We start from the raw sequence: 16,059 nt of genomic DNA, 5'->3' as shown, positions 1-16,059 counted from the left end.
TTGTTTTGTGATGTGGACAAGTCAGGATTTAAGGGCCGATCCTGCAAACACTTGGGCACATGAGAATTACTCATGAAAATAGTCCTGTTAGGTTCATGAACCCTAACTGGTGTGTAGATTCATATATTTGAGTGAATTTCACTCCTGAATGTATGCTTCAATGTCCACTATAGGCATATAATACAGATGTAAGGAAAATTAATTCAACAGATCATTGGAGTTGGGCCTGCTTGCATCAGCGGTATGTTTGGCTCTTGGATCCAGTGGTTTACCTCCTAAGTAGATATTTAATTAATTGCATGGGCCATGCCAAGGGCCAATCCTTCCAACACCTATGAGTGAATAACTTACACACATAATTGTTTACTGTATTGGGCTCTCTATTATTATTTGTGCACGTCACAAAACACACTGTCCATCTCTGCTCAGGACAGGGCTGGAACTGGAAGAGGATTGCTTGTGTCTGAACTGAGATGCATTGACAGAACTATGTGGGGAAGTTTGCACAGAATCCAATTGCACTGGCTGGTCCCAGACAGTAAACCTTCCATCCCTAAGAACTAAAGCCACTCATACATTTCAAAAAAAAAATTCACATCAAAGATAATAAACATATGGAGAAGGTTAACTGAGCTGGTCAAATTGGAGCAAATGTTGGCTCTAAAACACATTTCTTTTGACTCTAGAAGGAGCCAGTAGCATACAAAAAAGTAGTAAATTGGCTCCACAAAAGGAATAATGTAAATTCTGGTGTCAGCTTTCCTTGGATATCATTATTTCTAGATTTTCCTATTATTGTGTCTAGCTCAAGATGCTAATATTAGATGGTCTCGTTTTAACTTTCTCACTTGGCATCAGAAGTCCAAGTCCAGCTGTGGGGTCAGTACTTGTTAGGTTTTCATGATCAGTGAAAGACCAGCTGACAATTTGCTGCCTACATGCACTTTTGTTTGCTTGTTTTTTTTTACATTTTCTTGCTAATTTAAAGGTGTCTAAAGCAATCATGTAAATGTGTTCATTGCTAAATTTGAATTGTCATTACAGCTAGGAATATTTTAGTAGAGACATTTTGTCCAGCTATTTGAAAATGAAGAACAAAACACAGAAAAATAGTTTGAGGCTTCTTTGCAAAATAAAATCTAAGATGTATTTGGTGCATGCACTATTTATCATCCAAGTGGATCTCAAGCACTTTACAAACATGAACTAATCTCTCTGAGTCTGTTTTCCCCATCTGTGGATATTAATTTTTACTTTTCTAACATGAGTATTATGAGAATTAAAATCAACATTTTCTGATGTTAGGTTGCCTCAGTTTTTGGCTGTCAATCTGAGACACCTCAGACCTGATTTTAAAAAAAGTGCTGAGCACCTGCAGTCTAGTTGACTTCACCTGGAGTCAGATTAATCACTATTATTGTTGTCTATTTCTTGATTACTTTCATTGGAGTACCAGCAAGAGGCCCCCCTGGGTCCTTTTGGCTTGAAGGTAGAATTCCAGTACTGCTTGAGTACCTTATTCTATACTACTTCTCTAGTTTATGTCAATTCTCCATAGGAGAAACTGATGGTAAACCTGTAAAACATTGGCATCCACAATGCCTTAGTCTTAAGTAATGCCCAAGTTTCTGTATCAATAGACAGATATAGGAAAATGAATAACAGTTTACTGTAGAGGGAGAGGGTGCTAATTCTGAATGTCATTTTCCTCCTCCGGTGGCAGCCAATTCCTGTGTTCCTTACTGTCCACAATGCAGCAGAAGTTATAACCTGTGGATTCCAGAAGTTTGTGCAGAAAGAGGTAATCGATATATGAAAGGCCAGTTCCTGTAATCTAACTGCACTATAACAAGATGCTGTATTTCTTTTAATACCTAAATTAGTCTTGCATGCTTTCCTGCCTGCACTGATTGCACTGCAGTGAGTCTCAGAGACAGCAGTCACTGTCAACAAATATCAAGCTATGGACCTTTTTCTTGGATAGGGAAATACTTTGAATGTATATTGACAATTTGATCTGTATTTTTTAAGACTAGTTTTGATCCTGATGATTTGTTCCTTTTGAAAGTGAAAATCCCATCTCCTTTTGCCAGATATAAGAACTTGATCCTTTAACCTCAATGGCAGGAGAATTGGGCCCCTTAAATCTTGCAGGTACAGTGGGTATAGTGATTTGATAAATGATATGAGTCTCGTGAACTATACAAAGCTAGAATTGATCGCATCTGAACATGCGGGGAGGGGAGGAACCATATATATTTAGGTGCTATGGGGTATGGTTGCACTGCTTTTTAAAACCCATGGCTACGAATCTCAGAACCCAAGTCTACAGATTTGGGCTCATCGAGTTTGCGCTACAGAATTAAAAACAGCTGTGTGGACATTCGGGTTTGGGCTCTGAAGCCCAGGAAGCCAGGGTGGGCTTCAGGGACTGAGCCCCAGCCTGAACCGCAATGTCTACACAGCTGGTTTTAGGGCCATAACTACAAGTCCATGTCTGTAGACACAGGCTCTGAGACTTGTTGCCATGTGTTTTAAAACACAGTGTAGATGTACCCTTATAGAGTGCAATTCCCATTTAAGTCAGGAGAAAGATTCCCATTTCCTTTAACAGGAGTGGGATCTGTCTCTAGTCTTAAGATGTATTGGAGATCCTGCTTATTAGAGATCAGTGTGATTTGCTGCATAGAGTGGCCCTGGCAAGAACTTCATACCACATGAAGCCTCCTCTAGTTTGAAAGGAATCTTCCATTAATTACATCTATGGTGTGTAGAATAAAAGACAAACAGCCAGCACTGGGTGCCACTGAAAAACTGAAGCTCAAAGGCTGTACAAATGTCTATAATTTGATCCAGCCATGCCACAGTCTGGGTGTATTAATAGCTTGGCCAAGATAAAGGCCAGGTATGAAATTCATATCTAGTTTCAGGTTAAGATGACCAGTATGCTGAAAATTCAGTTCTGAGATTGGTTTATGCCAATCTATAATCCTCATTCTACTGCAAAGTAAGTGTCCCAGTCAAGCACAATGGCTGGTTTATTGTTGTTTGTCAGCCTCTGAACCAATTTATTTGCTGGTTGGGATGATCTATAATGGCTTTAACTCTTTGTTGAGAGACTCCTTTCCACCATATGTAGAACTTATTTTATTAAATTATTAGTTCTGAATTTTTATGTATAGCAAATATTTAGAGTCACCAGAGAAAATGTTTGAAATCTATCTCCCATCTTAATGCAAAAAATGACCACTTTTTCAGCGATCAGTCACTTTAAATCTTTTGAGCACATTTTCTTTCTTTTTATACAGCAGACCTCTCTCCTAAAAATCTGTAGGTAAGTTTTTTAAGCTACTCAGATGGGGTGAATTGCACTGGTTTTGGCTCTGGTTTCTATGTTTGCTTCAGGTAATGGAACACTAAAACAATGTATGACTTAAGACACGTTACTGTGGGCAGCAGTAGGCCCGCGTTGCAACATTTATGTAATTAAATTATCTTGATATATTTTCATTTTCTAAAAACAATTGTATAAATAGATTTCCCCGTCTCCCCCCCCACACCTTTGTATAACTTAAATGGCATTGCTGGAAGGCCAGTGATTATAGCTAACAAACCATTGCATGCACGGGATGGAGGCAAAAAATGTTTTGGAAAGGAAACATATTTCAAGTTTAAGCTTCCAAAGGATAATCATAAACAGCAAAAGAATGAAGCTTTAAAGTAGCTCAAAAATCGCCTTTCTGAAAATTATAGGGCCCAATTCTGCCACCCTTTCTCATGCTGGTGGAAGAATCTGGCCCTTTATTTGTTGTCCCTATAAGTTTAACCTCTGAAAAGGAGAGAGGGAGAATAAGAAATAGAAAAGCCATTCATTCGGAAGACCAAGTGCTCCTTCCCTCCCACAGAACCCCTAGTGCAGTGGTTTTCAAACTTTTTTTCTGGGGACCTAGTTGAAGAAAATTGTTGATGCCTGCGACCCAGCGGAGCTGGGAATGAGGGGTTTGGTGTGTGGGAGGGGCTCAGGGCTGGGGCACAGGGGTGAGGGCTGCAGGGGGGGGGCTGGAAATGAAGGGTTCAATGTGTGGGAGGGGACTCTGGGCTGGGGCAGGAGGTTGGGGTGCAGAAGGGGTTCAGGGTTCTGGGCTGGTGGTGCAGGCTCTGGGGCTGGGGTGCAGGAGGGGCTTTGGGTTTGTAGGGGGGGCTCAGGGCAGGTGTAGGGGATTGGGTATGCTATTGGGGCTCAGACTTACCTCGGGCAGATCCCAGTCAGTGGCACAGCAGGTGTGCTAAGGCAGGCTTTCCACCTGTCCTGGTCCCGCTGACTGTGTTGCGCCCCAGAAGCAGCCAGCTGCAAGTCTGACTGTTAAGCGGAAGCATGCAAGTGGCTTCGTGTTGACTCTTGCCCACAGGCACTGCCCCTTCTCCCCCCAGCTCCCATTGGCCAGTTCCTGGTCAAAGGGAGTGCGGAGCTGGTGCTCAGGATGGGGGCAGTGCGCGGAGCCCTGTGTCCCTCCGCCTAGAAGCTGGACCCACTGCTGGCAGCTTCCAGGGCACAGCGTGGTGTCGAAATAGGTAGCCACTAGCCTGCCTTAGCTGGGCAGCACCGCCAACGGGACTTTTAACATCCTGGTTGGCGGTGCTGACCAGAGTGACTTAGTGCCTGACATGCTGCGACCCAGTACTGGGTTGTGACCTGAAGTTTGCAAAACGCTGCCTTAGAGTGTGGATTAGCCACTTTGTTTTGGAGCTTGAGAGTAAAGCTGCCCCCTTGCTCCTAATCAGAGAAGATTAGTTTAACATTTATGCTGTTTAGAAGCAACACGTTCATTGATGTTTTAGAACTTTTTTCAATCCAGGTGTTTTTTTCCCAATGATCTTGTCATACATGGGTTTTGATCACTGGATTATCTCCATCAAGCATGCCTGAGTTTTTCTTGCTTGGTTTTGCTTTCCCCTGCCACGTTTTAAAAACAAACAAACCCCAACAACCGAAAAACACCTCGCAACCCTGGAAAACTAACTGCAAAACAATTGTTCATTATTGATTCAGAGTTCCTAACTTTTCATGGTGTGTTGCAGAAATAAAGATAGACACTAACTTTGGCCCAAAATGTGTACATTCTGAGTTAGGTGAATTTAAGAAATAACGACAACAGATGACAAAAAGGGATACATGGGGAGGGATGAGGGTTACAACAATTAAAGTAAACAGGCTTAATTCTGCCCTGCATCTGAGCTCTGCCTGGCGCAGGGGAGAAGGGTGCTGTCAAAGAGCAGGTCATAGCTACCTGGTTCTGCAATTGACTCAGCCCTCATGTGAGTAAGAGCAGCTTTAAGGGCCTTACACCAGTGGAGGATTGGTATATTAGAGCTTCTCTCCTTTGCACCCTCAGTCCACCGTGGCCCCAGTGTGCTCCCTACGCTAGGAGTTGGGGGAGGAGTGGCTGGTGCAGGTGCCACCTCTGCTGGGTTTTTGACTGCAGGGAACTCCCCTCAACAAGTGGAACTCTTTGCTGGCCATTTATTGCCATAACCTGACCCCCCCTTTGTGCTGCTGGAGTGGAACAAAGGGGCTGGATGATAAGGGAGAATCTGGCACAATACGATTAATACTCTCAAGTACAAAGCTTGTCCACGGCATTAACTCATGTACATTTTGCATGGGTATTCTTTTCTGCTGATTAAATTTTTTTTTGTTGTTAAATACAAAGGAGAATAGGTAAAATACCTTCCTGCTGGTGGAAAAAGTCATCATTTATGTAAAAATGAAGGGATGTCAGTGTGGGGTTGAATGGAAACTCCCAATCTGATCTGAGAGTGCAGCATTGGGTTATGAACTATAGGTCTTTGTTTTCTTTCACACAGTGTGCTATTCCTTCTGATCGCAGCAGGGTGCCTTCCTTTGTTTGACACGCAGGTGGGTTCTGTTTTGTCAGCTGTCTTTGACCTTGGTATTTGGGAGTCTTGTTTCCAAGCCGGGGGAATATATTTGCATGGCTTTTGCGTGTGTGCTAAGGTAATTCACAGCCAGTTTTGTGAAGGGTTATAAAACTCTCTCCTTGGCCTATTATGCTTAATAACAACTAGGGCTGTGGATTAATCGCGGTTAACTCACACGATTAACTTACGCGATTAACTCAAAAAAATGTATAATCACGATTCACTGCAGTTTTAATCACACTGTTAAACAAGAGACTACCAATCAAAATTTATTAAATATTTTGGATGTTTTTCTACATTTTCATATCTTGTATTCTGTGTTGTAATTGAAATCAAAGTGTATATTTTGATTACAATTATTTGCACTGTAAAAAGGATAAACAGAAGAAATAGTATTTTTCAATTCACCTCATACAAGTACAGTAGTGCAAGCTCTTTGTCCTGAAGGTGCATTTTACAAATGTAGAATTTTTTTTTGTTACATAACTGCACTCAAAAACAAAAAATATAAAATTTCAGAGGCTACAAGTGCACGCAATCCTACTTCTTGTTCTGCCAATTGCTAAGACAAACAAGTTTGTTTACATTTTCAGGAGATAATGCTGCCCTCTTCTTATTTACAGTGTCACCAGAAAGTGAGAACAGGCATTTGCATGGCGCTTTTGTAGCTGGCATTGCAAGGTATTTACATGCCAGATATGCTAAACATTCATATACTCCTTCATGCTTTGGCCACCAGTCCAGAGGACATGCTTCCGTGCTGATGGCGCTTGTTAAAAACAATGTGTTAATTAAATTTGTGACTGAACTCCTTGGGGAAGAATAGTATGTCCCCTGCTCTGTTTTACCTGCATTCTGCCATATATTTCATGTTACGGCAGTCTCGGATGATGACCCAGCACATGTTGTTTGTTTTAAGAACAAGTTCACTTCAGATTTGACAAAATGCAAGGAAGGTACCACTGTAAGATTTGTAAAGATAGCTACAGCACTCGACCCAAGATATAAGAATCTGAAGTGTTTTCCAAACTCAGAGAGGGACGAGGTGTGGAGCATGCTTTCAGAAGTCTTAAAAGAGCAACACTCTGATGCGGAAACTACAGAACCCGAACCACCAAAAAAGAAAATCAACCTTCTGCTGGTGGCATCTGACTCAGAAAATGAACATGCGTCGATCCACACTGCTTTGGATCGTTTTCAAGCAGAACCCATCATCAACATGGACGCATGCCCCCTGGAATGGTGGTTGAAGCATGCACATCTGACACATAAATGTCTTGTGACACCGGCTACAACAGTGCCATGAGAACGCCTGTTCTCACTTTCAGTTGACATTGTAAACAAGAAGCAGGCAGCAGTATCTCCTGTAAATGTAAACAAACTTGTTTCTCTGAATGATTGGCTAAACAAGAAGTAGGACTGAGTGGACATGCAAGCTCTAAAACTTTACATTGTTTTATTTTTGAATGCAGTACTTTTGTACATAATTCTATATTTGCAAATTCAACTTTCATGATAAAGAGATTGCATTACAGTACTTGTATTAGGTAAATTGAAAAATACTATTTCTTTTGTCTTTTTATAGTGCAAACACTTGTAATAAAAAATAAATATAAAGTGAACACTGTACACTTGGTATTCTGTGTTGTAATTGAAATCAATATATTTGAAAATGTAGAAAACATCCAAAAATTTAAATAAATGGTATTCTATTATTGTTTAATAGTGCGATTAATCTCACGATTAATCGTGGTTAATTTTTTAATTGTGCGATTAATCGTGTGTTATTAGGGCTGTCAAGCGATTGATTTTTTAAATTTCACGATTGTGATTAAAAAATTAATCACGATTAATCATGAAATTAAAAAAATCAATCGCTTGACAGCCCTAATAACAACATAGTATATGAGCATTATTATTTTATTTATTTGTATTACGGTAGCTTTTAAGAGACTCAGTCTTGAGGAAGGATGTTTCAGTGGTTAAGGTGTTAGCCTGGGACTCAGGAAACCCAAGTTTAATTTCTTGCTCTGCCACAGACTTTGTAGGTGATCTTGGGCAAATCACTTTGCTTCTCTGTACCTCAGTTTCCTGTCTGTAAAATGGGGATAATAGCACTTGTGTTGTAAGGATAAATTATAGACTGTGAGATACAAAGATGCCATAGAAGCATGGAGAGCATCTGTCTATGATAGACAGTCATAGACCAGGACCCCATTATTCAGGTACTGCACAAACATAACAAAAAGATGGGACCCTGTTCCCTGAAGCTCACAAACTAAGTAGTAGGAGTTAAGTCATTTTTTCCCCACAGTGAAGTTTTTTATATTTATGGTATGTGTGCGTGTGTCATGAAAGAGTGGATACTGTAACAGAAGGCACACGTCTGGGGCAGGCCTAGTGATCTGCGCTGCAATCTTTGTTTGATCCAGTCATATGGTCTCTCCTGTTACAAGCCTACAGAGGCTGAGAATCCTAGGGTACATGTACACAGCAAAAATACCCCTGCAGCAGTGAGTCTCAGAGCTTGAGTCAGTTGACTCAGGCTTGCAGATCTCGGGCCGCTGGGCTAAAAAATAGCAGTGTAGATATTTGGGCTCAGGCTGGAACTGGGGCTCTGAAACCCCAAAAGGAGAAAGGCTGGAGCCTGGGCTCTGAGACCCTGAGTCCAAACATCTACACTGCTATTTTTAGCCCTGCAGCCCAAGCCCAGCAAGCATGAGTCAGTTGACCCTGGCTCTGAGACATGTTACTACAGGTCTTTTTGTCTGTGTAGAGGTACCCTTAGAGAGACGGAATGACTGGCTACTGTGGGAAGAAACATATTGCAGTACTCTGCAGCAGTCCCCCATCTGCTATGCTAATTCAGGATAATTAGTTGTGACAGGTTTCTGAGGGAGTCTCTGCTTGAAGAAAAGTAGCTGCAATGCCAGGGTTTGATAGCAGAAAGTGGAGATTGGGGGGGGGGGTGTTGGATTCTTAGGTTATTTAAATCAATGCATGGAAGCCAATTGAGCTATACTGATTTTTACCAGCTGATGAGCTGGTCCATGGAATATAAAGTCCAGATACACTGAGGGAGGATGATCCTCCGGGCTCTAAAGGAGCCTTTGAGAAATCTTTAATCTCTCCTAATGTGTTGTCGTTTATAGTGCAGTTCCCATTGCTTTTAATCTGTGAAACCAAATACAAAAGAAGTATTTGTGGACATATTTACATGCATGTGCATTTATTTATTTAGATGTTCTCTGTTGCAGTTTGATCCAGATGGCTATTTCTGGGCTCTAATTCACTTGATCTGTGTTGGTAAGTTTTGAAAAACTTGTCTGAGAAAATAGAGAAAACCTGTTAAGCAGACAAATTATGGCCTTCTTGTGAAAATGGGGAAATTTAAACTGATGATAGAAAGAAGAAGAAATACTTTGATGAAAGATAAGGGAGGGTTTATTGTCATACTGCCTTGCACAGCAGAAAATAGGAAAGCTCCCTCCCCACCCCCACTGCCTTTATAGCTTTTTTAATTGAAAACAACAATAGAAGAAAGTAGACGTGGCAGTCAATGGTAACGCTGGATCAGAAAATTCACGTATAATTTTAATAAACAGTGGTTGTTTTGCAGGGTTTTGATGCTTGCTCACTAATAGATCTTCCTTGGAAAACATTTACTAATAGCTTGTGGTCTGGGCTTTACTTACACACACTGATTTTCATTTAAAAAGTCTGTTAACAGATAATATTTTAAAATACTGAAAATCTGTGCAGAACATACTCCTAGAGGAAGGGTGGTGAAATTTTGGGTTATATTTGTATACGAGTATACAATACTCTTGCATTTTTAAATTTAAACTGTGGTTTTCTTTTCTATGGACATTTGGATATTTTTCTGTAATTTGAATAATTTTGGGGATTATTGGTTTTGGCATAGTAAATCTGATGTCAGTGACACTCTCTTTCTCCAGGCGTGACTGCTTAAGCTACCATGGAATCTGCAGATCAGGAAAATTGAAATAATTAAATAATAATGCATTTATTAATATATAGGGTCTTAGCCATAGGTCATTATTTACAAAAAATAAATGTAAAAAAATTCTAATTTTAAATTAACACAACTCAATAAAACATATACACATTTTAAAAGGAAAAAATTAAAAAACACAGGATTAACCAGTCTCTGATTCAGCTACACCTTTAAAATCACCACCCCTAGAAGGGTGGTCTTGTGGCTAAAGCATTGGACCAGGTCTCAGAAAACCTGAGCTAATTCTTGGCTCTGCAATACACTTGCTGTATGCCCTTGGGCAAGTCCCTCAAACCTAGATCCTCCTGTTTGGTGCCTAAATACTTCTGAAGATCTGGACCTTGGTCTGTCTGTGTGTCAATTCCCCATCAGTAAAATGGGGATAATAGTACTTCCTTTCCACTTGGTCTATTAAGATTATAAACTTTTTGGTGCAGGGATTATCTCTTACTTTATGTTTGTATAGTGCCTAGAGACTCTATTCTAGTCTGGGACAAGCTATGGGGTTAATCTGTGTGATGGGGCATCCACCCCACACTGGCAGAGAAGGGGTTAATACAGCCCTGGGGAGGCTTCACAAGAAGTAGCCAATAGGAGAGAGGCTGAAAGGAACAGCCAGTCATGGACCAGTGGTCCCATATAAAAAGAGCCACAGGGCAGAGCAGAGTCAGTTGCTGCTGGGAGTCCAGGGAGTGAGGACTGCATCCCTAGAGGGCTGAGAGAATTGTAAGCTCCTGGGACTGAGCTGCTGAATGCCTTGAGGTGAGGGTAAAGAAGATGCTAGGGCCATGGGGAAGTGGCCCAGGGAAACAGAGCAGCATTGACAGTAGAACAGCAGGAGGCTGCTATTTACAGAGTCCCTGGGTTGGGGCTTGGAGTAGTGGGCAGGCCCTGGTCCCCACACTTGCCCCTGGGGAGGTGGCTGGACTGTTGGACAGAGATACCTCTTCCCCCCACCTCCTGAAAGGGGGAAATAAAAATGATGACCTCCTGGAGGGCTGAGTTGAGAAGAAGATGCTGCGAGAGGAGCTGTAGGCAGGAGCAAAGACAGAGTGCTGATGTGCAGACCCTGGATGGGTTGGCCTTGAGCTAATCCCCAGCATGACCTGGAGGGGGTGCCAGTCCGGCAATGAGGGCTGCATCCTGTGACAACCTGTTCCACAGTAGTCTGCTGCACACTAAAGCCTGGTCTACCAACGTGTTTAAACCGATTTTAGCAGCGTTAAACCGATTTAACGCTGCACCCATCCACACAACGAGGCCCTTTATATCGATATAAAGGGGTCTTCAAACTGGTTTCTGTACTCCTCCCCGACGAGAGGAGTAGCACTGAAATCGGTATTGCCATATCAGATTAGGGTTAGTGTGGCCGCAAATCGACGATATTGGCCTCCGGGCGGTATCCCATAGTGCACCATTGTGACCGCTCTGGACAGCAATCCGAACTCGGAAGCACTGGCCAGGTAGACAAGAAAAGCCCCGCGAACTTTGAATTTCATTTCCTGTTTGCCCAGCATGGAGCTCTGATCAGCATGGGTGGTGATGCAGTCCCAAATCCAAAAAGAGCTCCAGCATGGACCATACGGTAGATACTGGATCTGATTGCTGTATGGGGAGACAAATCTGTTCTATCACAGCTCCGTTACAGAAGACAAAATGAGAAAGCATTTGAATAAATCTCCAGGCTATGATACAGAGTCCACAGCACAGTGCTGTGTGACAAGTGTAACGGAAAGCCAAAGAATCAAATGGACGCTCATGGAAGGAGGGAGGGGGTATTGAGGACTCCAATTATCCCACAGTCCCTGCAGTCTCCGAAAAGCATTTGCAATCTTGGCTGAGCTCCAAATGCCTATAGGGTCAAACACATTGTCCGGGGTGTTTCAGGGTATATGTCGTCAATTTACCATCCCTCTCCCCCCCGTGAAAGAAAAGGGAAAAAAATCGTTTCTTGACTTCTTTATATGTCACCCTATGTCTACTGTATGCTGCTGGTAGATGCGGTGCTGCGGCACTGAATAGCAGCATCCTCTCCCCTCCCCAGTGGCAGATGGTACCGTACAAAAGGACTGATAGCTGTCCTCATCATCCTGTGAGTGCTCCTGGCTGGCCTCAGATGAGGTCGGCCGGGGGCGCCTGGGTAAAAATAGGAATGACTCCCGGTCATTCCCTGTAGATGGTACTGAACGGCTGGTAACTGTCCTCATCATAACAACTGGGGGCTGAGTTCCATGAGCCTCCCCCCTTTCATGTCTAAAGAAAAGATTCTGTACTACCTGGACTATCATAGCAGTGGGATGCTGGGCTCCTCTCCCCGCCACTGTTTAATGTCCTGCCACTATCATAGCAGCTGGAGGCTGCTTCCCCCTCATTTTATCTCACTAAAAACTCAGTGTTTCTTATTCCTGCACTCTTTATTACTTCATCACACAAATGGGGGGACACTGCCACGGTAGCCCAGGAAGGTTGTGGGAGGAGGGAAGCAACGGGTGGGGTTGTTGCAGAGGCACCCCCTAGAATGGCATGTAGCTCATCATTTCTGTGGGATCTGACACGGAGCAGCTGTGCTCTCTGGTTCTCTGATACACTGGTTCTCTAGTACACTTGCCCCATATTCTAGGCAGGACTGACTCTATTTTTAGATAAACCATAAAGGAGGGATTGACTTGGGGAGTCATTCCCATTTTTGTCTTTGTGCCCCTGGCCGACCTCAGCGAAGGTCAGCCAGGAGCACCCATGACAGAAGCAGACGGTACAGAACGACTGATAACCGTCATCTCATCGCCAATTTACAATGGCACAGCAGACGGTACAGAATGACTGGTAACCATCTCTGCTACCTTGCAATGGCAAATGAATGCTGCTGTGTAGCACTGCAGTACCGCCTCTGTCAGCGGCATCCAGTACACATACGGTGACAGTGACAAAAGGCAAAACGGGCTCCATGGTTGCCATACTATGGCGTCTGCCAGGGAAAAAGGGTGCAAAATGATTGTCTGCCGTTGCTTTCATGGAGGAAGGAATGAGTGACAACATTTACCCAGAATCACCCACGACACTGCTTTTGCACCATCATGCATTGGGATCTCAATCCAGAATTCCAATGGGCGGGGGAGACTGCGGGAACTATGGGATAGCTACGGGATAGCTACCCAGAGTGCAACGCTCCAGAAATCGACACTAGCCTCGGTACATGGACGCACACTGCCGAATTATTGTGCTTTGTGTGGCCGCGTGCACTTGACTTTATACAATCTGTTTTACAAAACCGGTTTATGTAAAATCGAAATAATCCTGTAGTGTAGACATACCCTAAGTGTCCACATGGACACTGCAGGCATGCACTGTTTTCTAGTGATTTTTGATCTAACTTGCTTTGAAACAGGAATAGATCAAAGCACACTAAGGAACTATTAGGGTATGTCTGTGCTGCAATGAAAAACCTGTGGCACTGAATGTCAGTGCCTGGATCAGCTGACTCAGGCTCCTGGGGCTTAGGATGTGGGGCTTAAAATTGCAGTATAGATATCTGGGCTGAGGCTGGAGCCTGGGCTCTGAGACCCACCCCCTTGTGGGGTCTCAGAGCCAGGGCTCTAGCCCGAGACAACAAGTCTACATTACAATGTTATACCCCTGTAGCCCAAACACCACAAGCCTGAGTCAGCTGATCTGTGCCAGGAGGAGCTGTGCCATGGGTCTTTTATTGCAGTGTAGATGTGCCCTCAAGAACAGTTATTTTAGGTTATTTTTGTTAGCAATTGTGTGCATCCTTTGTGCCTTGCTGGTACAAAGTACAAATATCTGCGTGTACCAGTATCAAATGAATACACTGTGTTAACCAGAATGATCGTATATTAGACCAGTTACACATGTCATTTCAATTACAGGGGTTTACAAAATCATTCACAAGTTGTGGAAAACTAGTTCCTTAAGGTAACTTTTTTTTTTTTAAAATATTTTTCTTTTTTGAAGAAAAGGCATGGCCATCACAGAGGGGTAGACATTTATTTAGAGGACAGGTAAACTATAGGCCTCTCTACTCTGCTTTATTGAGATAAGTGAGGTGACCCTTGATACATTAGCTTTCTTTGATGGCTACCGACTGACCAATAGTAACTTTTCTGATAAAATGAAAAGCGTTGACTGTCACCCTTACGTTACACCTAAGTGTATTGTATACAGCACTAAGATGAACACTGCTAACTCATGCTTGAATTCACTTTCAACAGTACATTATTAATGAATCATGGCCTAATTCAGAAAAACATACTTCTTGATTCCTGGCACAGTTATTTTAAAAACGTTGGCTTGTGTTAAGCTTGAGTGCTGCAGAGTCTGCACTTTTCTTTTTTCTCTCTCTGTCCACTATAACAGATGCAGGACAAAATTTTCAAAAGCACCTAAGTGACTTAGGTACCTGAAACCCATGGACTTTCAATGAGATTTAGGTGCCTTAATGATTTAAGCACTTCTGAAAATTGTACTCCAATCCTATGAGCACTTTAGCACTTGCGTAACTTTATTCATGTGAGTAACTCCTTTGAAATCAAGTCAGCCTGGATATTTGTCCTGTCATTACTCTGCAGTAGCATATATGGATATGGGTGCCTGTTGCTGCAGGATATGTATGTATAAACTGTATTATAATATGGTTAGACTGAAATTTATTTTCCAGACTGGTTGCCATGTGTGTTTAACGACGAAGGGTACGTCTACATTGCAGTGTAAGCTCAAGTTAGCAGAACTCGAGTTAGCAGACCCTGGGTTTGTTAACGTAGGGCAGGGGTAGACAACTTGTGGTTTTCAGTGGCACTCACACTACCTGGATCCTGGCTACCGGTCCGGGGGGCTCTGCATTTTAATTTAATTTTAAATGAAGCTTCTTAAATATTTTAAAAACCTTATTTACTTTACATACAACAATATTTACTTATATATATTATATACTTATAGAAAGAGACCTTCTAAAAATGTTAAAATGTATTACTGGCACGTGAAACCTTAAATTAGAGTGAATATATGAAGACTCGGCACACCACTTCTGAAAGGTTGCCGACCCCTGTCCCAGACTTTCTAGTGCCCTCCCAAAAGGTGGCTACTCCAGACCTTTGTTCATGGTGCATTGTGGGAAAATTTGACTGTCCACCAAACTTGCCTTTCCTGAGAACAAAGAAAGTCAGCCCATGAGATTGTGGAATTCTTTTGGTGGATTCCCAGAGTACGAGTCCAGTGGGGCCACAGCTACACTGCAAAGAAATAAGGCTGGGTTCCGGCTTGACTCAGGCTCAGACCTTTCATCCCCCTGCAGTCCTGGGACCCTGAATCCGAGCCCTGGGTTAGTGTGAGTTGTGTGTAGGTGGAAGCCTGGTTAATCTTGTGCCTGAGTTCGAACCCTGGGCTTACACTGCAATGTAGACATACCTTAAGGGCCCAGTGCTTAGTCAGACAAAACTTCTATAGAAGTCAATGGGCGTTTTTCCTTAGTAAGGACGACTGAGCAATAAACTTGATATATTGTTACAAACATTTAAATGTTTTTAATTAATATATTGATATTTCAAATCATTGCTAGCTAGAAAGTGCTGCCATTAGACTATTTTACTGATAGAACTCTTATTTTTTTTCTTTTTTCTCCCTAGTGATTTAGACCAACAATATATAAACTATGTATTCAGGTAAAATGAATTTGCTTTTGATACACAGTGATTGTTGTTAGGTGGTGGATGTTTCCATTTTCAACAGTGCCTTGTTTCGGAAGCACAGCTGATGCTCCTGCTAACCAAATACATCTAATGTATCTTTATAAAAGGGCCTGGGTCCAACAGTAGAATATTTGGGGGGTGAGATAATGGTTGTACATGCCAAGTTACATTTGAAAAGGTAACTGTTTTAACTGTGAGTGATCACTGATCTCCAAAGGTAAGATTGACACAATGACTTGATGAAAGCAAACCTGGAGGGGAGCAAGCAACACCAGCTGTTACCAAAGGGGTGGTATTAGGTATAGACACATCTAATGTAAAAAGCATTGGCAATAACTGTGATTGTTAAAAATGGTGCTTTATATGGGGCAGATAATTCCAACCTCTAGTTGTTGGCAT

The 16,059-nt window shown here is 42.4% G+C and overlaps 1 protein-coding gene across 4 annotated transcripts in view; it reads left to right on the top strand.

Moving 5' to 3' along the window:
- Positions 1-16,059, top strand: part of TMEM241 (transmembrane protein 241) — a 117,759-nt gene that overhangs the window by 31,564 nt on the left and 70,136 nt on the right. For 3 of the 4 annotated variants that reach the window (XM_030552914.1, XM_030552917.1, XM_030552916.1), the window contains 6 exons: positions 1,724-1,801; positions 3,309-3,334; positions 5,866-5,917; positions 9,198-9,246; positions 13,846-13,891; positions 15,598-15,633. In XM_030552914.1, coding sequence (XP_030408774.1) covers positions 1,724-1,801; positions 3,309-3,334; positions 5,866-5,917; positions 9,198-9,246; positions 13,846-13,891; positions 15,598-15,633 — 287 coding nt within the window. The remainder of the gene's footprint in view (positions 1-1,723; positions 1,802-3,308; positions 3,335-5,865; positions 5,918-9,197; positions 9,247-13,845; positions 13,892-15,597; positions 15,634-16,059) is intronic. The other variant, XM_030552915.1, reaches the window with a different exon arrangement.

This window comes from Gopherus evgoodei, chromosome 2, assembly GCF_007399415.2.
Source record: "Gopherus evgoodei ecotype Sinaloan lineage chromosome 2, rGopEvg1_v1.p, whole genome shotgun sequence".
In the NCBI taxonomy this organism is placed as follows: domain Eukaryota; kingdom Metazoa; phylum Chordata; order Testudines; family Testudinidae; genus Gopherus; species Gopherus evgoodei.
This window is presented reverse-complemented; position numbering and strand designations above follow the sequence as displayed.